Genomic DNA, 24768 nt, shown 5'->3' on the forward strand with positions numbered 1-24768 from the left:
GAAATGTCTAGTATGCAGTAGAAGGACGGAACGAAACCGTATCCAACAGATATAATTTCCCTTTGAACGTCCGTTATTATCATCCCAGTACGAATAACGGTACCCAGAAGTATCGCAAACAGTAATACGCGTCGTCCGTACTCGGTGCACCTCTAAGCTGACAGCGCGGTGGAGGCCACGTATTCGCCCGTCCAATCGACTGCCTTCCTTTCATCGTTGACCCTGTTCTATCCGCTTGGGTATGGGCGGGAGCGTGATCACGTGGCGAAAGATGGACGTACGATTGGCCCGACGAGCACGTATACTTTCTACTGCACTGTCAACGTAGGAGTGAACGGGGTTGCTCCTCCACTCTACAGTTGCTCCTACTCTTCCCGGATGCAAATGCCCCAGAAAACGGTGGCAGCACAAGAGGGAGGCTGGAAAATAATAACCGGAGCGAGATAAACACACACACACACTCAGTTCAAACAAAGCGAAGGGTCGGCTCGCCAATCCGAACCGCGCCCCCCGCCACAGTTTTCATGCGTTCGTTCAAATTGCGCAATCCACAGGGCAGGGCGTCTTCTCTTTGTTCCTCGTGCACTCGCGTTTGTAAATCAGTCGTTCGTTTCTCTGTTCTTTCTTTTTGTTTTCGGAGGGTTCGTTGTTTTCAAACGGACCTCCCTGCCTGTCCGTCGGCTTGCCTCGACGTTCCACCGTTTCGAATCAGCTCGATGGGGCGAAGCCCCGCGTCCCTTTACGCTTATTATGCGCCAGCACTCTCCGACTTCTTTTCGCTACACAGACGCGGGAGAGCAGCTGGAGTGTTTTGGCCCGTCTTCCTGCCTCCAAAACAAATGGAAAGCCGACTTGGAGCGAGCAACAATGTTCTGCTCGGAGAGAAACAGGTTCAACGGTGACGACCAGTGATCGGTTTTTACCTTACCATGGACCGCAGACGACACTTTCGGCCATCGAATCCAATCCAATGATTGGATTCGATGTGTCACGTGACACGTTCGCGGCGCTGGTTTGGCTGGGATGGTCCTCGTTGCGTCCGCTGAAGTCCATAGAAAGGTGAAACGGAACGGAGGGTGAGGCTTCCGAGGTAAACTGTTCGGGCAAGCGCCCCCCCCCCCCCCCCCCCCCCCCCCCCCCCCCTTGGTCCCATGGAGTCTGAAGAGCAGAGTAGCTTCGGGAATCGGGAATTCGGTTACGTCAGAAAGAGGGTTGTGCTCGCTAACTGTGCACGCGGAACAAGACGTACAAAAGAGCAATCGTCATTTTGTGCCCTTCTCTTGGTTGCGTTCGAAGCTCAGCTCTCCGCCTTTGCGGGGGAGCCCGAGAGGACGGGCTGTTAACCCATATGTTGGGATTTCGAGGAGAGAAACGTTTTGCAAGCGCGTGTGCCGGTCACGCGTTTTTAAAACGGTTGTGTGTGTGTGTTTTCTTTTTTTGCTGCGTTGATTGTTCGTGGGTTTGCGAGGTCTTTTTGGTGAGCGTGTTTTTGTTGCGTTGCACCAGGGACGCGTGTAACGAAATGGGCTGTTCGTACACAATTGCAAAAACGGAGCGTTCTGACTGCGTTCTGCCGTATGTCTGCTGTGTGATTGCGCGACTTGCCAAAGTTTTCGTCGCGCGCGTGCTTACATGTGCTGAAGAGGTTGGGGCACCGGTCAGCACGGAACGCTCGCAGTTGTCTGCACACCTCTGGTCGCTGCCAACGTTCGCTGCTACAGGAAGCGAGCATTGCACGCACTACACGCACAGACAGGAAGCCTTTATTGGAAAAGGGAGATAAACTTTACTTCGCTATCCACGCGAAGTGTTATGAAGGGCTCAAGCTCGAGAACATAGATCAGGAAAGGACTCGATTCGCACGACGACCCCGCGGCATCTTTCTGTTTGTTTTGAACACGAAGCACACTGTTGGTCACTCTGGGGGACACTGTTCACCATCTTCAACGCGCTCAGCGTTGCTAGACACTTGCGCTGTTTGCTGGGGGGGGGGGTTCGAAATTGTAGAGGCACCTACGATTTGATATGTATTACATCATTTTTTATTTGTTACTTACGCAGAATGGAGGTTTCATTGAAGGGTGTCCTATGACGGGTCTTTGCTTGCCCGTTGAACGTGACGATTGTGTCACGTTAGATTTTGCCCTGACGTCCCTCCTTGTGCAGGGCCGCCGGTGGTGAGCTGCAGCATGTGCTGGACAGCGAGGAGTGCCTTCCCGAGAAGGACGTGGTTCGACTCATGCGGCAGATCCTGGAAGCCGTGCAGTTCCTCCACGATAGGAACATCGCTCACCTGGACATCAAGGTGAGACGCCGACGCTGTCTCTGTGTTTTCTTTCCTGCATACGTTTCCCTTTTTTTTCCCCGAGATTACAGATTTTATTTATCTCTCTTTCACCTTTCGTATTTCCTTGTTTGTGCTGCTACACGCGCGGTGATCTACGATTTCAAAAGAAATGCTAGCGGAAAGCTTGAGCGAAAGCGGTAGCGGCTACAGTCAATGTATCCCGGTGCAAGTAGCGCCAAGGTCGCCGAATGGTCGCCATTTTGGTTCATGGAATGAGCAATTTCTCCTTGACCCCTCCGTTCTTGTTGAGCCGATCTAAATTAGCTGGTGACGGGGTGGCTTTATAGAAACGTTTCTTGTATACCGACAGTTTGCTATCCACACACCGGCGAAACAAGCGTACATCTTCGTATCGCCCACCACCACATGCGGTGTCGGTGCTTGCAGGCATTGAAAATAATTTTCCTGTCTTGAAATACGAAAGGAGAGCAATATTATTGTAAGCTAAATCTGGGGAGATAAACTGGATTGATAAATGGATTGCGTGCACAGCGCCAGCGCAGTGTGATTTTGGCGCGACTGGTTCAGAACGACCCTTTCGAAGCCAAGATATCGATGGACCGAAATGGCGACCGCCATGGCAACTGAGGCCGATCAGCTAAATCACCTTGCGAGGTTTGGTCGTCTGGATGTCGGTCTTTGTTTGTGTCCGGATAGGAGGCCGGGACGGAAAGGGCGCTACTTTCCCAGGATCCGGCGACTTTAGTAGCAGCCTTAATGCCGTATGAGAGAAGAAAAAAAAATTAATCACATTGATTCTACCTGTCAAGTCCAAATTACGCAGAATGCAGACTTAAGGGGTTGTTTTTAGCGCGACTGATGATATTTGTTTTTCTAAATTTAGTGGATGGTTGTCACGTGACGCTACCCTCGAGATCGCCTCATGTGACGTCACCAGACCTCAGTGTCAACTTACGTAGTCATGCCACTTTATGACGTAACGGTGCCAGGTGACAATGTGACGCCAAGTTGCGCTGTCACGTGACACTGTAACTTCAAGTTCCGTGGTCACGTGACAAGGCAGCGTCAAGAATGGGATCCCATGACACTGCGGACGTCAAGTTACTAGGTCACTTGACGCCCTGACGCGGAATTTTCTTTCGGAAAATCCCGCGTACCCTCCCCGGGAAATTGAAAACTTTCCGCCTATATGGAGTCGGGTGTTTGCTTTCGGTAGACGCTTTATTTTGTGGCAGTTGTTTATTGCTGCCTTTATCCCTTCCTTCAAAACACCTTTCTACTTCCTAACAATGGGCGACAGAAGGACGAGGCTCCGCGGTAGTGGACATAGGAAACGTCCGAAGGAGAAAAAAAAACGGATAAAGGTTGGATTGCTATTTTTCAGTACCGTGACGTCACGTCCCGAGGTCACGTAACCCGTAGTGGCACCAACCACCTGATCGTCGTAGGCCGTGTTATGATTTGGTTACAGCTCTTCGTAATGCCGTATAGCCTTAGAGACAGGCCCATGAAAGCGTTCTGCTTAAAGATAAAGCACGAAACGCTTTGCTGTGCTGCTTCGATGCGTCATCGGGCCCCGTTGACGCCAGGGGCATTCTTCGCTGATTGCGGTGATCGTTACGGTGGTGCGGCGTAGGTGGGCGCCCGTCGCTTCCCCGTCGACGACCTGTGACGAGCGCGGACCCGGGAAGTTAGAGGCCGGCTGACGCGTTCCCGACAAGGACGCGACGTAACTGAACAAGGCTGACGGGTTTCCTTGTTATTGCTACGAGTCTGCTTCATTGCCGTCACATTTCATTACGGTTACGCTCTTTCAAATAGTTCAGGGATCTGCTTCTCTAGTTCTTTCTGGCTTTGCTCTCCGTTTGTTTCGAAGTACTGTACTGACAATCGGCGATTTAGTGATTTTAGGGTTAATTCATACCTCTCCAAGATAGCACATTCCGTGGCATGTCTGTGAACTTTTAGATATAAAACACTATTTTGATTCTGGTGATATGTCCGCCCGAAGTCGCAATACGGCCGTTGGTAGTAGATTGCAAATATCTCAACTCCTCGTGCTGTGTCAATCCACCCCCCCCCCCCTTCCCCCTTTCTCCGCTCTCATTGCCCTCTCCGTATAACGTACTCTGTATTCGCAGCTCAAACAACACGGTTTTCCAAACACGCTGTCCGTTTCCCGCTTTCGCCTCCAGGTCGCGCCAGTTTTCATTCGCACATTTAGGAGCATTACTATTGAAAGGCTCAACCTCAATATTTTCTCTATTACATAGATGTTAACTCTACAGAATGAGAGAGACCAGGTATTCGGCTCGTGAGCCGCCGCCCGATTAAAAGGGTCCTGCCGCGTACACTCACCGAACCACCGACTTGGTTTTCTCGTTTTCTCCTCATTACTTGCCTGCCGCTGGCTGTCACGCATCGAGAAAAACAGCCGGCGGCCAATCCAAAGTCAGAGTCAAAAAGCCAAGTACGCGCGGCTTCTCCCCTGATATCCCCTGGTCGCCAACGAAGCGAATGCGTCCCACTTTCCTGACACCAATATGTTTTTAAATCGCGTTTATTTTTTTAAGGCTGCATTACACCTTGGTGTGAAGGTGGACAACAACAGAAGCAAGAATAACAACTTAACAGCGTAACGCGAGAGCCTCGAAGAGAAGAAAATGAAGCGACGAGGACGACGAGAGCGAGACGACGATCTATAGCTATGCGACGCGAAAGAGTTGCGCCGAGACCTCTCGGAGAATGGAGACGACGGTGCTGATTTATGATGCCATTTATTAAAAAGCGGGGCCTCCCCTTGAGGTACTCTTAGCGAAAGAACTATACACCTTAGACTCGGCTAACAGCATTTCTTTCTTCTTTTCTTGGTCACCTCTTTAATCGCTCCAATCTGCTCTTAGTTGTGGACTGTCTTCTTTATTCAGCTTTTGCGCTGGTCCCTTTTATTTATTTTTTTTTGTTAGTACCTGTGGCGGCGGCTCCTTTCGACGCGCATTTTTGAGACGCTGACGACGGTCGGCGAGAACCCCTTCGGCGAGAGTGGAATAGGTGACCGACTTCGCCGCCTTTGTGGGCAATTTGGAACCTTGAGGTCTGTTCGTAGCGAGAGCGCGTGAAGTCGTTGAGTCGTATACAGTTTGTCACGAGCGGTGAATGGTTCAATTCAGCGAGTGTGAGACTTGTTCGCTTTTCTTCTTGTGCTGCACTATACGTTTATTTTATTTTTTTTTTTAAGGCCTTGGTTTTATATGTCCAATAAATGTTGAGGAAAGGGAAAAGGCCTCATTTAACGGCAATTTATCTTTCTGGGTCGTCGACGGCGTCGTTTAGATCTCTCTTAGATGCCGGTACACCACGTACAGCTGTTCGCATCCACGCTTTCACTGCCGAAGAATCTGGTGACTGCCGCGATTATCAGTATTGTTATTTGTTACGCGTTTCTTCGCCATTTATCGCTTTCATCCAAAGCGATGAAAGAGCACGTGTACATCTTTTGGAGACCTGAGCCTTGCGTTTGCAGGTTTCGGCGTGACCAACAGCGTGACTTTTGAATTATATTGACTATCCAACTTTCCAGCTGGGAAGGCTGACCGAATCGTCATAGCCAACTCCCAAGCGTGAGAGCGCACAATAGGCACCTTTAATGCTCGTATATAAGAAGCGATCTGAGTTTGCCTGTTATAATCACCCTTGAGATACCTCCCCCGGAGCATTTCCAACAACAAGTCGTGACAGTTTTTCACATGCGTTTGGACATGTGCGTATTCTGTCGTTGGATTCCTCTTTCATCGAATCGAATCCGATTTACGATGATACATGTCCTTGCACCTGTGTAAGGTCGGACAGTTTTAATGAAACAGAGTCCGGCAAGTTTAAGGAAGTTCCTTGGTGCCCTGGCTGAGACAGTTCACTCGTGGCATGCACCACCGTGTTGAACTGGTCACCCCATTCCACCTGATACGTTAACATCGCCGTTTTCCTTTCCTAAAGTGTATGCTTAATCGTATGTTTCCCTACTAACACAAAACGTGTTTTATCTGCCGATTTATACATGAAGTTTTGAAACGTTTGGCTGTAACGAAAAACCGACACCGAAAAACGTTGCGCCATAGGGAACCTTAAAAAAACCTAGAAAATTATAAAAAAGAAAAAAAAAACGCGAATATTTTAACAGCGCCCTGTCAACAGTGTTCTACTCCGCACTCGATCCTAGTTTATTCAAGCCACGACTGAGAGCCCTGCAATACAAGACTTTTAAGCACAAAGTCACAAGTTTTTTTTCGTAATTTGCGGGCTTTTCTTTTTTTTTAACCCAGGAAAAGGAACAGTGTTAGAGGTTTCTTGATAAATGCCACTGAATTGAATGTTCCTGAGGACGCTCTTCAACTTTGTCTTTGAAACTTTTGCTCTAAATTGAATATTTCAAAAGTTAATTAATTGATCTTAATTAATTAGTTAATTTGGCAGAGCACAAAAATAGCCTGACTTGGTCTAAACAACTTGCTTCTTTCTTTGGTTTCGTCTTCCTAAAATGCACCAAAATATTTTTAAACCTTGGCTCAACTTGCGTGAAATACCCTGTATAGACGTTTGCAAGCGTGGCCCCTGGGCGCCGCCATCTTGTTACTTGTGCGGGTATATCATCTGATAGTCAAGCGTTGCTGAGGCGTACCCACGGTTTTCAGACTAGCTCTCGAAGCGCGGCTGCTTGCAGTCGGTGTCTTAGCCACAGAGGGGGCCACTGAACTTTCCTTCGACCCCCGTGACATTCGGAACCCATCGCTGCTTGTAATCCTCCCGTGTTTGCCTTTTTTCTCCGTCGACCCCTCTTTCCTCGGCCGACTCCGAGAGGCCCACCCAGTGAGCTCGATATCTCGATACGTCGAGGCTCTCCTAAAAGCTCGCGCGTTTTATGGTTTTATAACTTCCTCTCCTCCCCCTCGTCCTTCTTTCTTCTCCTCCTTTTTTTCTTTCGTGCCATCTCTTTTTCTTTGTCCAAAAGGACACATCGTACACCTTTATGCTCCGTTGTACTTTACGTTCAACTTCAGTATAACGCTACTACGAGCCATCCCAGCCAATCAAGCACTGTGAACGTAACACGTGACTATACGCGCGCGCCCCCTTTTCGGAAGTCACGTGACACTCGCGCGGCATTGGATTGGCTGAGAACGGCTTGTAGCGTCCGCTGCGGTCCATCGTATAAGATGAAACGGAGTAGAGACTTCGTCGAAATGGCGCGCGCGCTTTGATTGTCACAAAACCGCGGTGGACCACGGCTCGGACGAATGCTTCAGATCTCGGTGCTGTTGATTTACAACGCTCTGTGCGCGTTCTCTTCTCGGGGTCTTATTTCTTTCTCGAAAGTGCGGCGCTTTCTTTGAAACCCGAAACCGTTAAGAGCTGACGTCGTTATCGGTAACTCGTCGTAAAAGCTCCTCCCTCGGAGTGTCGCCGGTCGCGTTCGGACAAGAGGAAAGCGCGCGGGCGAGCCGAGCGAGTTTTTATTGTCCTGGACGTCGGAGCCGTGTGTGAGACTTCTAAAGGTCGGTCTCCGCTGAAAGTGTCTCCCATTCGTAACGCAACAAACGTAAAGGCCAAGTCGTTTCGGTCTCCGCGTTACCTAATCCGTGTGGATACGGAGCTTTTGGGACGTCACCCGCAGACTCGAGGACAGGATGAACTGTCGGGCAGCAATAACGCAGGGAAGGGCACGCCGATCATAGGGCCGCACAAAGAACGCGCACGTGAAGAGCGCGATGACGAATCTGCCAAGTCCGCGCCTTCATTGCCGAGGGTCGTGGAGAAGCGAAATCACGGGAGCGGTATTGGCGAGTAAACAAACGCACGATGCGCGGAAATAGGCGAACCATGCATGCACGCCGATGCGCAATAATCTTCCGCGTGCTGTTTTGATTAATGAGCCTTCGTAAAACGCAATCGAGCGTGTTTTTTTCCTGGAATATCTTAAAAACTTTTCCGTACCGCAGCTCGTCTGGTAATTTTGCTCGTGTACCCCCAGTGTTGTTTGTTTGTAGGCGCCGCTCTCTTTAGGGCGATGTCCGATCGCTGCAGCTCCCGCAGTACGAGCGACCGAGATCATAATACACGATGCTGCTGCTTGCATGCACGTGCTCTTCTTCAAAGCCCCCGTGTTTTGGACTCTGGGTCACGTGCGCAGGCGCCAAACTGGCAAATGGCTTCCTGAAAGGAAAAAAAAATGGAGCGAGGGAACCTTTACGTCTAAAGGGCGCTTTCTTCTCTTCTACGATGCGACCGCCCTGTTTGCGCACGCTGCCTCTTTTAGTTCCCTCGAACTTCGCTGACTATACGTGACGTCACAGCTTATACTCCGCGTCAGCCATTTGCAATCCGTGTTTTCTCGCAATGGCAGTACACTTAAGATATCATCTCAGTGATATGATTGCTGCGCCATTTGCATCAACCTGCACCAAAAGGCTTGCCCTGCTACCTTCTGCAACATTTAGCCCAAATGTGAGGAACTTGCGCCAACATGGCGCCAAAACTTGATTTCACTTGAGGAAATACTGAAAATATTGTGGCTCAGGCTCCGCTACGCGTCCGGATCGTTATGGTAGGACCGTGAGAATTTTCAGAACTTTCGATCTAGCCGCAAAATAACTTACTATCCTATTTGATCTCTCTGTCAGCGTCAATACACTGATAGTACTCGGAATTTCCGCAATCAGTATCTTATGTTCTAGTCTGCTCTGGCGTGTAAGTTAGCTTTGTTGAGTGCGCTTCTCACGGCACTCTTGTGTAGTGCGGTGAAGCGATAACCGCGAAGTAAGCTTCGCAATTTTGCCTATCTCGCTTCACCGCCGTGCACCCGAGTGCTAAAGGGAAAGCAGTCCCCCAGAGCGAGACGTTAAACACGCAAGCGTCAAATATATTCAAACAAAAAGTGAGCAGTACAGTTTTTAGTTGTAAAAAATTCTGAATTATACTTTGGCTATTATTTATGATAGACTGCGGTATTCTAGCGATATATTTTTTTTTAAGTTGGTGATTTAACGAGGGTGCTCGCTAGAAAATTTATATGAATTGCCCTATAGGTTTATTTTCATTTGAACTCCGTTCTTTAGCTGTCACCTTTATGTATATTTTATCGGTTCAGGTGTCGTCAATAGAATAAACCAAAACTAAGTTAGGTGAGGCAGTAGAAGATAGCTTGGAAATAACCTGAAATACTTTGGCTGGATTGATTTAAAAAGGAATACTTATCGTTTACATGCCGATCTCTGTTATTGTGAGGTTATACATACAAAATTTCAATAATTTTCATTATTTTATAACAAAGGTATTTTTTTTAATCTGAATTAAGAATGTTTGTTTTATTACAATTTCTAGAACTTGAATGAACCATCAATTTGTGTGCTCAAGATTATTGTAACATTATTTTAGTGGAATATACTATTTGGTTTACATTTATTTTGTACCTAAAAGGACCATTCACAGCAGTTCATTATGCCCTTCATCGAGCAGCACGTTGTTGCCATTCTTCTCTGTGCAACTAAATAGTTAGTTTTGCCTTTAAGGAAATCAAACCTGTGCACAAAAGTGTGAAGGCAAAATATGAACGTTTTTTTTTTTTTAGTTGGATGTCAACACACAAATCTTAACATATAGTATTCACATTGGTATGAATAAAAATGAAGTGTGTGTTGGTGCTCCAAAAGTAATTTTTGCTCCTCCATAATGGACTTTCGGCTGCTCTAAAAGGTGCTACGAAATGACTCGGGTCAATCGAATCACTGACATCTTACACGTTTATTCTACCTTTCTTTTCCCGCTCCCTTTCCCAATAACTTGGCCATCGAGCCATCGTCCAGACAATAAAAGCATTCGAGTCAACCAATTACACCTCGATGGTCCGAGGCATTAAAGGGAATCATGGTTACAGTCAAAAGGTAAAATAAAATTCAGTTGTTATTTGTGCACTCATTAAAGTGGCTTAATATAATAATTGTTTGGCAAAATCGATAGTTGCCGTTGATGCGCGATTGTTCATCCAGAAACCGAACGCTGCAGGGAATCCTTGGACAGGCGACCTTTGATGGCGCTCCATCCTGATCCCGCCTCGCGCTCTTCTTCTTTCCACCAGCCTCAAAACCTGCTGCTGACGTCGGCGTTCCCCCAGGGCGACATCTTGCTGTGCGACTTCGGGATTTCCAGAGTGATCGGCAAGGGCACCGAGATCAGGGAGATCGTTGGCACTCCAGACTACGTCGGTGAGGAAGCGGCACGCAGCGCGAGTCTCGGAAAGGCCGAGCGTGTACCCTCGATCGCCACGGGAAAAAAAATATAATAAATAATTAAATTTAAAAAAAAAAAGAAAAGCAAAAAGAGCAGGCCATTTGAAGTGCTCCAGAGGAAAACGGGCTCGTTGAGCAAAGGAAAGATTCAGGACCTTCGTCTCGATCGAAAGATGGACTGATTTTTACGTCGCAGCCTGCTAGCATCTGTGGACACCGCACGAGTGACTGCTCGATGGGTTTCCGGTCCACATTTAAATATTGGCCTTGCTTCGTGATGCCCTCGCGTTCAGCGACCGAGGCTATAGCATTTTGTTAGGATAACCGCTTACTGATGGTAATGAGCGCCGACGAACGCCTGGATGCGTTAAAACTTGCTTTAGCTGCTTATTTTTATAGCCGGGGAGAGGTTAAGAACCCGGTGTGCTCCGCCTCGAACGTGAGCTTTCTGACGAAAGTAATCCCTGGAGAAGGGGAACAAGAGGGACAAAGGACAAACATAAATCTCCAAACACAGCTAGGTGACTGGTGAGCGACCGAAAAAATCCGCCTGGTCCGGGTATCGAACCCGGGACCTCTCCATTACAAGTGGAGCGCTCTACCAACTGAGCTAACCAGGGGTTAGACGTCAGTAGAGCAAACGGGTTTTATCGGCTGCCACGAGTCGAACACCAACAAGGGTGAAGCTTGCAATTTAAGGTTATAATTATAATGCAATTAAATGCAAAGGTGCAAGCGAGCTGGACAAGAATGACGAAAGTAATCCCTGGAGAAGGGGAACAAGAGGGACAAAGGGCAAACAAGGACAATCTCCAGGGATTACTTTCGTCATTCTTGTCCAGCTGGCTTGCACCCTTGCATTTAATTGCATTATAATTGTGAGCTTTCTGTATCTGATAACACTTGGTTGCACGCCTAGCCAAAGCCCGGCGGAAGGCGACGGGCACGTGATGGAGACGGAGCAACTTGGTTCTTCACCCGCCCGATATCCTTCCGCGCCATGTTCGTTGGGGCCTGGATTTCGCCTCAGCTCTCCCTGCGTTTGTCAGGACCGACTCGAGAATCAACGTTCCTTCTGTTATTACTTATAAGAAAAAAAAAAAAAAAAGTATTGAGGATTTGCACATACGTGTCGTCGTAATGCGACTGTGCCGACATCTGAGCACGTGCACGTCTTCGGTTGGCTCTCCTGCTTGGTTGCCTTCGCGACATACTTCGCGCGAACAGCCCATTCATGCTGTTCTTCTTTTTCTTTCTCATTTCGTTTAGTGTCTGAAAAAGTGCCGCCTCTACACCTTTTCGTCGTTTAACACCGAGGCGACAAATAGCAGGTCACCGGACTGTTGTCGCGTGCGCGTGCGTCTGGTATCCCGCGGAACAGAGCGACTGCGCACGCGCAGAACGCGTTCCACAGCCCAGTAGACCAAGATGGCGGCTCCCAGAAAACGATTATTTGAATGTTCTATGTTAAGAAAGAGGGTCTCGGATACCAGTTTGCAGCTGTAACGTGACAGCTGAAAGGGACCATGACAGAACACAATGGGCCAAAAACCGGCCGATTGAGCTTGCAATTATGGACCGATCGTGCGTCGATCTTTCACTCGACCGACGTATAAGAAGAAACGAATATACATCATACCACTCGAAGTACAAAGACGCGCGTGTAGCTTGCTACGTGCCGGGACGCGTGTAAGACTGCAACCGCGTCGAGATACGCGTGGACCCCCCTCCGGGTCGGATATCCTCCTACGACAAGGCTGGTCTTTGATAGGAAGTGAGTGTCTCGGCTGTTTACTTCCTTCGCGCGGAGCGCGCTGTTGGCACGGTCACGACGTCCGTCTTGTTGTCGCTCGACGCCGCCGTCCGTGACGCCTTCGTCGTCTTCGGGAGTCGGACTTACGTGACGTCCAGGCACGTCGCGTCGTCGTCGTCTCCCTCTCTCGAAGAACGCACGCCAACCAACCACGCGATCAACACTCATCCGAGCCCGGGTGTTTCCGTAACCCTATCTGTCCCGCCTGCTACGTACGCGACGCGACTCACGGAAGGCGCCCTCGTTCATCGAGCGTTCCGTGCAAGCGTCTTGCGAACCGATGCCTCTTTAGGACTTGTTGACACGGGAGGCTTTCGTTCGTGTAGGCTGCTGCAATCCCTATAGTGCGATTCGTCATGTGTAAGACAACCCGTCGCGCTTCTTTATACATTCTTTGTATCGTGACGGATGAGTTTATATGGACCTGTTTCTAGTTAAGCAGGGCGTGATTCCCACTGTTTGTAGACCACCTTTTCGTCTATTTGCCCTTTACGAAGCAAAGCATTACAAAGCGTTCGAAGCATATGCTTCTCTTTTCTGCTCAATATCCAACGCCGTTCGTGCGTGTCCAGTCTAGTGATTCGGCATTTTTCGCACGAGCCGATAAGATCGCGAACCGAGAGTCGGGAACATAATCGACAACTGTCTCTGACCCTAACATTTCGCTCCCTCGATTCACGACGCCGGTGAAAGCACCGTCTACTCGGTTCACCCGTCGGCTGACAATGAGCTGGGAGCTACGTGATCCTTGAACCAATTATACGTCGACCTTTGTCCACGTGATCACGCTCCCACCCTATACCGACCAACGAGGTAGAGGGACTTAGAGCGATAAACGCGCACCTAGATTTTAACGAAGCACCGCGCACGAATAATTGCTTATTAAGGTGAAAGCCTTATATGTCTCATCGTTCAGTCTACCTCCAAAGTCCTTGAGCGAAAACACGTCGGCGACACGGGAGGTACCAAAACGCTTACGTGACTACTAAGGCGAATTGGAGGCAATGAAATTAAGAAGGATGACAAAGCGAATTAAGAGGAATCATGCGAATTAAGAGGAATTAAAGGGAATTAAAAGGAATGAAAATGAATTAAGAGGAATTATAGAGAAGTAAGAGTAATCAATGGGAATTAAGTAGGATAATATAGCGAATAATGTGATAAAAAAGAGCGTGAAACAAAGTAAATCATGTGTCTGTCTTTAATGCATCGGCGCTTGGGCTTTCAAATCGTTTTACGAATAACATAAAAGAATCCGTAATTTCTTTTTTCGGAATGCCTTCACTAGATGCCGGCAGCCGCGGTGCTGTATTTCGGTTTTTATCGGAGCTAGACACTCATCTCTGGGGCTAACAGTAGTAAAAAAGTTTATTTTATTTAATTTTTTTTTAGCGATCTCAATACAAATTTGGCTCAGTTTTGCGTAAAAGCGTCCAGATTTGGTACGGTCACGTGTCTACTGGTCAAAATTGTGCAACACAGCGCGCGGGGGTGGGGGGCAGTTTTGCCTGGTGAACGGGATACCAGTTCATCGATCTAAGCCACTCTACCTGGTTGATACCGACGCCTGAGAGCGTTGTCAGGTGATGAAAGGGAGTGCGGTTGATTGGTCAGGCGAGCTCGTAGCTCCCACTGCACTGTCAGCTTGGCGGTGAGCGGAGTATACAACCGCGCAATCTTGGCACAGCTACGATGTCGGCGCTAGCGCGTGGTTTTAGTTAAAAGAAATATGCCGACTCATTTATTTCGGGCCGTTGTATAAGTATGGCCTGTCGCATATCGTATCGGCAATCGAAAAATCCGGGCTTCGAAAAGAACTCGCCGCTATTTTTATCTCGACAGACGACGAGGCTTCGGGAGAGAAAAGATACGTCCTCGATTACCTCGGGTGAAAAAGCGCCCCTAAGCTGACAGTGCGGTGAAAGCTACGTTGCTCGTCGGACCAGTCGTGCGCCTGCCTTTTGCTACGTGATCACGCCGTCGCCCATACCTGAATATCGGTTCAGGTGATGAAAAGAAGGCTGTTGATTGGTCCGGCGAGCGTATAGCTTGCGCCGCACTGTCAGCTTTTGGGGCGAACGGAGTACGGCTCGCACACTGGAGCGGGGCAGGGAGGCCTTGTGCGGCGGCATCACGTGGGCGCGAAGTCGCCGCCAATTTTGGCCGGAATTACGGCCCAGTAATTGCGCCGTCTCAAGGGCTCGCCGCGGATTTCCTGACACAAGACGGGCGGGCAGAGAGACGACGCGTTTCTGCTGCCCACGCGGGACCTTGGCGCCGTGGGGGCTCCTCGTCCGAGAAGGGGGCTTTCTGGAAGGGGCCATCTGAGGCCTTCCCTCCTTCCTTCTGGCAGTTTGTAGTTAACGGGTCTTTTTCATTTTTAGCTATCATTATTTATTTATTATTATTTATTTATTTATTTTTGTTGGGCTCGTTGTCAGATGCCAATTATTGAGTTTGGTGAAATGTATGGCCTGTGTTCTGATGCAGGGTTTGTTTTGTTTTTTTCTCTTGCAGCCCCGGAAGTGCTTCAGTTTGAGCCCATTTCTCTCGCCACTGACATTTGGTGAGTAATGATGTAGTCATGTTCATACTTCGGAGGTTTACCCCGATGAAGGGGCGCGGTGTTCATAATTATAATTTATGAGATTTGCATCATTGGTCCGGTGGTTCCATGCACAAAGTAGACAGAAAGACTTTGCATTTCTGTCTACTTATATGTAGTCTTGTGCATAGTTTACTCTCTGCTTTCTTTCTTTTTTTGTCTCCTGGAACTTTGAAGAGGGTTTACTGGATGGACATTTTCTTACTTTTTCATTTTCCTCTTTAATGAACGTTAGTTGCAGCATTATGTCTCACAGTCTAGTCATGGTTTCTTCTTGCGAAAGATGTGTCATTGATATTCAAAGCACTTGGCAAAACACCAAGACTTGGCCTTCCAGATTGTTGTATAGATGGTGCATAATCATCATTTGGCCAGCTTTTAGTGTGCAGACAGAAGCTCCTAAGATTGATTTCTGTCATTGCACTTGAATACACAAGCAGTCAGAGAGGCTATAGCTTCTTTGTACAGTGGTTGAGGTCGACATAAAACAAAATTGTCTTGTCTTTCTCTTTCATTCCCTTCTGAAAGAAGAGCCATAGTGAATGAATGGGAAGAGGAGAAATGAGTTTGAATGGTAGCGTTGTCTTCGGGACCCTACTTAACAAGATGGGGCACGGCCTCGTTTGAAAAGTGTAAAATAGCGTGGCCACAGTGGTAGCCGTGATTCTTTCCTTGGAAGTCTCTGGCTTGCAGAGTGTTTGCAGTGAGAATGGCATTGACTCGATGCTGTCTGTTGACTCTTTCGCTTGAGCGAATTGCCATGGTGTTGGAGATCGTGTGTTTGGCCGTGGCGTTGGCATACATGGTATCCTTATCAGCCGTCTTGACGGATGACTCTGGATGTCGTCGATCCGAATTGGGACTGGCCGAGGAGGGCAAATTATTGTTGTTTTATATATCGTTATAAGATACGAGTGTAACAGGCTGAGCCCAAACAGTAACATTAGCAACCACAAAAAGAGTTGCCACCTCAGTGGGGCAAACCCATATCACTTTGTGGTTGTTTTAAACTGAGCTGATTTCCGCGCCTTTCTAAGCACGGCAAAACACTGTTAAGTGAAGGTTTGATTCCCATTGATAATCTTTAACTTCCTCCTGGTTTTTACTAGGGTGCCTACATGTTTTCGCTCCGCGGAGCGGCGGAAAGATGTAGGCACCCTAGTTTTTACTTTTTTGGGTACCACGAAGTACCATGGTCTCGTCCAAACTACAAATGCTTGCTTGCATATACAAAATTTGTCGCTGGAAAACCCAATCGTGATTTTCTAAGATGCTTCATTCAAGATAGTGAGTACCGTAAAATCCCGTACGAACGTAAAAACGCCCACTCAAAATGAAGAGATAAATGATGAAAAACATGGGGATGGACAGCAAATATGTACAAAAAAGTTGGCGATAAACACCGGGGCTCCCGCTTGCAAACCTCATGACATGGAAACTGATATCGAACTGATATCACGGACGCGGCAAATTCGCGTTTCACGGTTGGATAGACACGCGGGGATGCGCTACGAACACCTGTGTCACGGGTAAAGATACGCCAGATTGTGGACGTAGCAGATACGCGTCTCGCGGCCCGAAGGACACGCGGGAACCCGCCGCGAACTCGCACGTCATGGGAATAGATACCGTAGATTGCGGATGCAGCAGATTTGGGCTTCACGGTGCAGGAAACCCGCGGAAACCCGCTACAAGCTTGCGTGTCATGGGAACCGATATCGCGCGCGCAGATCCCGGACAAAAACACTGGGACCCCCAACGAACTCGCTTGTCACGGGAACGGATACAGCAGGGGCCCTAAACTCGTCAAACACTAAGTTGGAACCGAAAGTTGGCGGAGCGTGCTGATCGCACGCGCTGGTGACAAAAGTGCGAAGTCATCATCGTGGTAGTCCAATCGGTGCGCTCCGTGAACATCGGCCCCAACTTTGTGTTTGGCGAGTTTAGAGCCCCAGGTCGCGGACGCAGCAAGCTCACACTTCACGATGAAATAAACACGCGAGCATAACTAGCGTGTTACGGGGACCGTTATCGCGCGCGCCGATCGCGGACAAAAACGCTTGAACCCGCTATAAGCTCGTCCGTCACACATACTATATTCACAGATCATGCGGTTGATCTGATTCCCGTCGGAGGTCCCGTTTTGTATAATGGAAATCAGGTGTCTGCATTGTTTTGGAATTTTTCTGCTATAGATATTTAACGAGAAAAGCGGGATGGGCGATTTCTCGGGAGTTGGCGTTCATATGGGATTTTAAGGTATAGGTTGAAAGTACTAAGTACTCAATAAGCAACTGGGACCTGACTCTTCAATGGAACTTGGCAGTTCTATAATGACTGTAAACTTCTAACATGGCATGGGCATGGCAAGGTGCACTGCTTTCTTAAATTTTCCTGCAATAGTATGTGCTTTATTGGAACAATGCCCATAGATCCACTTTTCTGCAGAGTATTTTGGACCCTTGCTCTTCAGCAAGTGACGAGGCACCGATAATGTTGAGGCTTGAAAATGCACTCTGCTTTGGAATTCTGGGCTTGGCATTGCCATGCTTATTGCTTGGCACAGACCATAGAGTTATACCCCATTCACACAACCGCAAAGGTACCTTTAGCTAAGGGACCTTTATTCCCTGCGGCCCATCAATTCACGATCTTCCGCGCGTGGCGTGTGCTCGCGACACAAGAGCACGGGCTGATTCGCCGATAGCAGAGGCACCTATGTTAAAAGTACCTTTATGCTGACCGTGTGAATGGGGTATTAGTCAAAGTATGATGGGTGCCTCCTCATTCACTGGTCTCCTTCACTAAATGGCAAAGATAAAATCTTTTTGCAATTCGTGATGATATAGACATGTAAGCTTTGTTCCTAAAATGCTTGTGTTTTTGTGGGAAAATATTAGGGTTGTGCGAATAGGTGGTCCGAATCGAATAGCGCTGCGTCATTCAATGCAGGGGAAATTCAAGACGGCCGATTCTTTCAGCAATGCAGAAGCTAGGGATGACGCTGCGCTATTCGATTCGAACCACTATTCGCACACCCCTAGAAAATATATGTTAATAAATAACTACTTCAACACTTCTGTTCCCAAAACTTTACTTGAAATACTAGCGACCTAAAAACCTTGGCATGGTTTTAGAACAGACAGAATAACAGAAATTCAGTCTCGGAAAAGAATTACTTTTTTTCGTAAGCATGTTTTCGAAATGTTGCTTGTGAGCAACATTGGACATTTGCAGCACTACTTCATGTCGAACGAATGAAAGCAGTTACGACGTGAAAAAAGGCCCAGGCGCATTTCGAAATTTTCACTGTAAAGAAAGGCATAACCGAATTTGTAATATTTGTGCCGGTCATTCTTCTCACAGTTTTGAGGCCAGTGGTGCACTCCATCATACCTCACATCCACTGGCTTCTTTGGTTTTGAAGGACGAGTGATCTGTTTTGAAGATGTAAACAAATGTATAAACTAAAATTGCGGAGAAGTCAACTAACTACCCATGGGGTGCTATTGATTTAATTTCACTAGATATCCAAATTATGGATGCATTTGAGGGAATATCTGATAAAGTGCACCTATCAATCTACACACGAATTCCGCTACAGTAAAAGCTGTTGCTATGACAAAATAAATTGTGAACAAACAAAACATGCAAATATACTGCCATGCTCATGACTAAAGCTGCACACTGCTCATGGCTGCATAGAACCTGTTTGTCATTTTCTAACACAACCTTACTTTTGCAGGAGCCTTGGTGTCCTGACCTATGTCCTGTTGTCGGGGCACTCCCCGTTTGGAGGGGACACAAAGCAGGAGACCTTCTGCAACATCACAGCTGGCAGTCTGGACTTTCCCGAGGATCTCTTTGGACACGTGTCCAGTGCAGCCAAAGATTTTGTTAGGCGTCTCATCGTCAGGGACGCAAGGTTTGTGTTCTATCTTATTGTCACTGTATTTACTAGGGAAGTGCCTTTGTCCTGTCTCTCTTCTAATGTGATGGTTGCCTTAGTACTGCTGAAATGTACGGTATGCGGTCGTGTTGCTTGAGTTCCTGGACTGGTTGAATAAGTCTCGAAGCATATATTTGCTAGAGAAATTAGATTTACTTTCTTCCAGGCAATCTTCTCCGGGCTTTCTTGTGTATCGCTGGTGTAAATCGCGAACATCTCGTTTGAACACGTCGGATGTAACCCCTGCAAGTTCCACTGTCGTAGAGCTCGGTTGTCCCGAACGCCCTGGATACATATTGATTTCAGAGCTATCTTTGGGTGGGGGGAAAAGCATGAAATCAGCTGGGTCCAGATTTGCGGAGTACTAAGTAGGATATTCGAGCTAAGCCACACCCTTTTCCATCAGAAATGACTTCACAAGCAACTCCAAATTTGCGGAGGCATTGCCATAGGAGTCGGGGGCCAAACAAGACTTCATGCAAGCTGTCTCGCGCAAGACGCCACACAGACCAGAAGACATGTCCGAACAGGATCTACCTTTGCATACGCATAGATAACACTCCTGGGCATTCGACAATCTATATCTTTTAGCATTGGCTCCCGTGCCAAGGGCAGAGTGTTGTCAGTCCTAGAATTAAATTGACGGACTAGGTGGTTCGAGTGTTGACCGCGTCAGTGATGCAAGTGCTGTGCCATTTGTGCTAAATTTCTCCCCGGACAAAAGTATGCTCCATCTTGTGCCAAATGCCTTTTTCTGCTAAGAGTTGCGCCATACCTGCTCGGAAAGAGGCTTAAAGAAAGCAAGAAATAAAAATATTTGATTATTTTGTCATCCCTAATATTTAGAGGAGTAAAGGAAAGGAAAATGGTACAAATTCGTATTGCACAGGGCCGCAACTCACCGTATAGTTTGTTTCAGCTTAGGTCGAAGCACAGTCGAATGCTTGAAAACACACAACTGCAAATGCTCATGCTAAAAGTTCAAGTTGCAAGACATTCGCTGCACTCGATTGGTTTAGCCAATGAAAGAACACAAACGGGAGGACAACGATTGCCATGATGTCGTGCTTTGACGCTGTTTGATTGATCCCTATGGCTCGTAGCTTCGGTTGCACTTCGATTTGAGGTGAAACGAAGTATAGAGATTGCTCGTCAACCGCGCTGACCGGTTGATCGTTGACATCGTCTAAATTTCCAGACAGTGTTGGCGATGTTGGGAGTTAAAACTAGAGAGAAAACTTTGATAAGCCAGAACCAGGGTCTTGTACTCCTGATTGAGAGAACTTGATTATCATGTCCGCCACATGCCTCTGTGCCATGGTCACATTGTACCGTGGCACTTGTGCCTTTCCCGCCAATCTTGACCACCTCTCATCAGCGTGCGCGAGTCGAGCTTCACTGCCTTGCACCTGAGTGCTATGAGCAGCGACTGACATGGGGGAGTGCCTGGGTTAGCACGATAGGAACGGAAATTATGGTAAGTATTATTACAGGTCGACCTTCTTTGGTCTTGATTGTTGGTTGATTTCCAATTCTCAGGCTTGTGCAAATAGTGGTTCGAATCGAATAGCGCAGCATACCATCCCTAGCTTTTGCACTGTCGAAATAAGCCGCCGTCTTGGCTTTCCCTTGCATTGTCAAAGCTATGAATGATGCAGCGCTATTTGATTCAAACCACTATTCGCACAAGCCTACTAATTTTGAAAAACAGAAAAAAAAAACACAGGTCTCTAGTACTTGAATAAACATGGTAGTCAAGATAGTTCCTATGCAGCTGTTAGTCAATAGAGCAGCAAACTTTAACTTAACTCTGGTTCCCACACCGCTAAAGAGGGGTGTCACCTTTGAAGCACCAGTGTAGGCTTTTATAATATTTGTGGGTGGTTGTTTTTGCAGTCTGTGATATTAGAGTGTTGAGTTTGGTGGGATCATAAAAATTGTTGGGCAAATCGATAGACGTGCTAGCGGATATGCTGGGTTTTGCTGTATTTTACAGAAACTATATTTACAAGCTAAATAAATTGCAGTGTAAAAGGTGGATGGGAGAGAGGCTTTACCCAACTAAGTGTTGCGCTATGATTAATTTTTAGACCATTTTTGCAATACCTATTATAAATGGAACGTAAACTCTGACCTGAGCATTATTTCTAGAAAGAAGGCTCTGTGTTCCTTTTGCATCCAATTTATTTTTATTATAGAAAAACTAGGTAATATGCTCCAGTATCAAAGAGAAACCCACAATCTTTATAATAGGTGAGCTTATTTGGCGATGCAGTCTTTTTCATTTTTAAATGATGTGTTAACAGATGTTGCCCTCTGCTCCAAAAGTGTCAGTGGCTACTCCAAACCAATATTTTGCCTGCCACAGAACTTAATGCACAAGGTCATATGCCACTTCCATCACTGCCATGTGCATGCTGCCAAAGCACCATGTAGAGCAGTGCTTCTGTGACAGTTTCATTGGTCATGTCTCAGTACATCCAAAAGAGAGACCTCATTGTTTCGAGTTAGTTCATACTTATAATAAAAGATAACTTCTTTCTTTTTTTTTTTCTGTCCAAACCTGGGGTTATGAAATATAGACAAAAAAAGATGTTTTCTAGATAGCCATAAAAACTGGTTTCTCTCTGAGGGCTCAAAAATATCATTGTACCTATTATTGACCCCTTGACCCCACTTTGTTTGGTGCTTTATTGCTATAAAAAAGCTCAGTACCAAGTACATCTATGGCTATGTACTAGATGAGTTTGACAGGGACAGCCAAATTTCAGCCAACCTATGTGTAACCAATTTAGATAAGAGGTACAAATTTGCTTCATTGGGTAATCTATTTTAAACATCAAAATGTATCTTTCGTTTATTAAAAAAAAAAATTAGAATCTAAATCTTGAAACATGGTGCTAAAACATCAAATTTCCTGAGGGATTTCAGATTCCCTTAGACTGTACAAGAATCTGAAATCCTAGCACGCTTGGCAAAGTACTTTACTTCCATGCAGGGTGCTAGATATACAGCACAAACAGCACCTTTGGGGAATCTGTTGAGTTTGATCATAGTGAGGCCAATGTTTAAGTAAATGCGGTATAAAACCAATACATATCTCAACCAGATTTTGTATATAATTTAAAGGGCCCAGCATTTTAAAGCCTACTCTGCTTCTTCAGGGGTGACTGTGGCTATGGCGGTTGGGAAGCAGTATTTGTCGTATTCTTCTTCTATGGTTCTCTTTTTCTCTTTATGTTGATGACATGGCGAAGTAGTCCGTTTACGCAGGTACCAAGAGACCTATCATGCCAGGAGGTCAAAGCTAGGTTTTGCTTCTATGCAAATGCCTATAGTTGTCTTTTGTACTTTCGGGGCAGGCATATTTGGTAAAATTAGTCAATATGCACAGATCTGTGTGAGCACACCATTCCTCATTAGAGGAGTCTTGCATCCAATGATTTCCTTCCTGCCTGAAGTGCAGTACAGTATAACCTTGTCACAACAGATCTGGTTACAGCAGACTTTCGGTTACAACATACCGGCTTGTGAAGTGTGGTTAGTCTTCCTATCTGTGCCATTGAGCCAACTTCGCTTATTACAGATTTTGTTATAACATATACATATGAATATAATGAACTATATTGGGAAGTTTTGTAAGTATTTCATAATTCCATTAGGGCAGACTCTTTGACAGCAGTTATTTTTTTAATCATTACGCGGTTTTTGTTCGGTAGCGATGACACCCATTTCGTGAACCGTTGTCATCACATTCGGTGCTTCAAGAGCCTGGTATGACCAAAAGCGCGCAGTGAGGACGATCATAGGTACAGCTCTATAAAAAATTACTACCTTTAGAAGTTGAGAAGTTTTGATAAGCCAGGTCTTTTCTAATATCCATTCACGTTTTGTGTGTCTCACTGGTTAGGACAGACTCCAGTCATAATCCATGTCAAAGTCTGTAGTAAGAGTATTTATGTTCTTCATATTCATTTTACAACAAACCAAAATCTTCATCACTTTCAAGGTCCCTTATAATGGGTTTATACTGTATTTATTTAATAAGTATTTCTTTTTCACAAATTGGCTGTAGGATTTTTCTTTATGACAATCTTGCAACACAGACAAATACCCGAGCTTGTTATAAGACTGAATTCAATTGCCACTGAACTTGGGAACTGCGCACCAAAACAGCAATGGCCACGGGATAGGTTGACATATTATACAAAGTGAACAAGTGACATACGACGTATCTATAAACACTAAAGATGCTCGAGCACACTGGTATTTAATCGCACCTGCATTAGCGGAAGAGCGCACTGTATCTTGGCCGAGAAAGAGAAAGGCGCCTAATATTGAACCGAGAAATCATTTTTTTGAAGTCTTGAATAGCATTTGGATGAAGCTTTTTGGCTTTACTCCTACCTTAAGCCTCACCTATACTTCTCTGTCGGGTAGTTTCGCATGGAAAATAATTTCAAGATCCCAGTGCAGCTGTTCCTTGATGTTTGCCACATTGATTAAGATGGCTCATATTTGAGACAGTTGTGTCATGAACCAATTGCTTTTTAATGCGTTAGCATGAGAACACTCATTTTGACGAACACCCGGTGGTGTCTTTCGTTTGTCAGTGCCAGGGAGAGAGGGAGAAGGAGAGGGTGATGCGTGAAACACTCCCATTGGTCCAAAGCGCTAATGTGAGCATGCGTCAACCTCTCCTTCTCTCTCGGCGCTGACAAACTGACAGACAACGCTGGATTTAATCAAAACTGGCGCCCTTTCGCTTTAGTCGAAGTCACACGCACAGCTGACGCAGAGCCAGAGAGGAGGAGGCGCAGCGGAACACCTCCTAGATAACAAAGCTGTAGTGATGATTGAGATGATGTCATCAAAGAAGGCCAACACTGGACACAGATTGGAAACGAGAGCTGCATCAGCGCTCAGCTTCGAGTGAAGTTTGAGCCGAATGTTGATGCAATCGTGTCCAGTCTGTGCCCAGCGTTGGCCTTCTCTGATGACGCCATCTCACTCATCACTACAGCTTTATTATCTTGGAGGTGTTGCGCAGTGGCGTGGTGGAATGCGGGCGTGCTCAGTTGCCACCCTGCTGTCACCAGTTGTTCTTCGCTCTGAGTTTCTGTAGTAGCGGCCCGTGGGCTGTGATGTGTGTGTGTAGTTAAAAAGATAGATGTGGTTCGCTCCACGAGTGATTTGGATGCGGTTCATTCCACAAGTGGTACGGATGTGGTTCTTTCCACGAGCGATATGGACGACCCTATCCAAGGGCGTCGACATACTCTGACAGGCATAGTACAGAAAAGGGATGAAAAAAATTACAGGAACATCCATTGGTAGATTTTTAGGGAATGCATTAGCATGGCCCTTTGGAAACCCCACACGCATCCCCCTTTGGGAAACGCTAACACTGACACCGTAACGAAGCCAAAAAGAGGCATCAAAGAAATAGAGGAAGCAAAAGAGAAAGCCAGAAGAACAAGTGAAAAGAGAAAACTTGTGGGGTCAGCGTTAGCATTTCCCAAAGCTGGACATGTGCAGCATTTCCAAGGGTCATGCTAACACGTTCTCTAAGAATCCACCAGTGCATCTTTCTGTATTTTTTCTACTAGTCTATTCAAAACGCCAAACTGGTTGAAAGAACTGGAAAAGCAGCCTTCTGGAAGTCTCAAGACAGGTTCAGACAATTGGCATTGCATTGCATTGCATTGCATTGCATTGCATTGCATTGCATTGCATTGCATTGCATTGCATTCCTTGCATTCCGCTACAATGCATTGGACATATGCGCGGCTCTCAGTTCCCTTGCAACCTTTC

General features: G+C 46.7%; 1 protein-coding gene across 2 annotated transcripts in view; it reads left to right on the plus strand.

Moving 5' to 3' along the window:
• The window catches only part of LOC120838293 (serine/threonine-protein kinase 17A), a 276042-nt gene that overhangs the window by 248000 nt on the left and 3274 nt on the right, over positions 1 to 24768 (plus strand). For both annotated transcript variants that reach the window (XM_042294051.1, XM_042294052.1), the window contains exons 4-7: positions 2167 to 2305; positions 10437 to 10563; positions 14918 to 14966; positions 18751 to 18930. In XM_042294051.1, coding sequence (XP_042149985.1) covers positions 2167 to 2305; positions 10437 to 10563; positions 14918 to 14966; positions 18751 to 18930 — 495 coding nt within the window. The remainder of the gene's footprint in view (positions 1 to 2166; positions 2306 to 10436; positions 10564 to 14917; positions 14967 to 18750; positions 18931 to 24768) is intronic.

This window comes from Ixodes scapularis, unplaced genomic scaffold (assembly GCF_016920785.2).
Source record: "Ixodes scapularis isolate PalLabHiFi unplaced genomic scaffold, ASM1692078v2 PGA_scaffold5__190_contigs__length_132052651, whole genome shotgun sequence".
NCBI lineage: Eukaryota > Metazoa > Arthropoda > Arachnida > Ixodida > Ixodidae > Ixodes > Ixodes scapularis.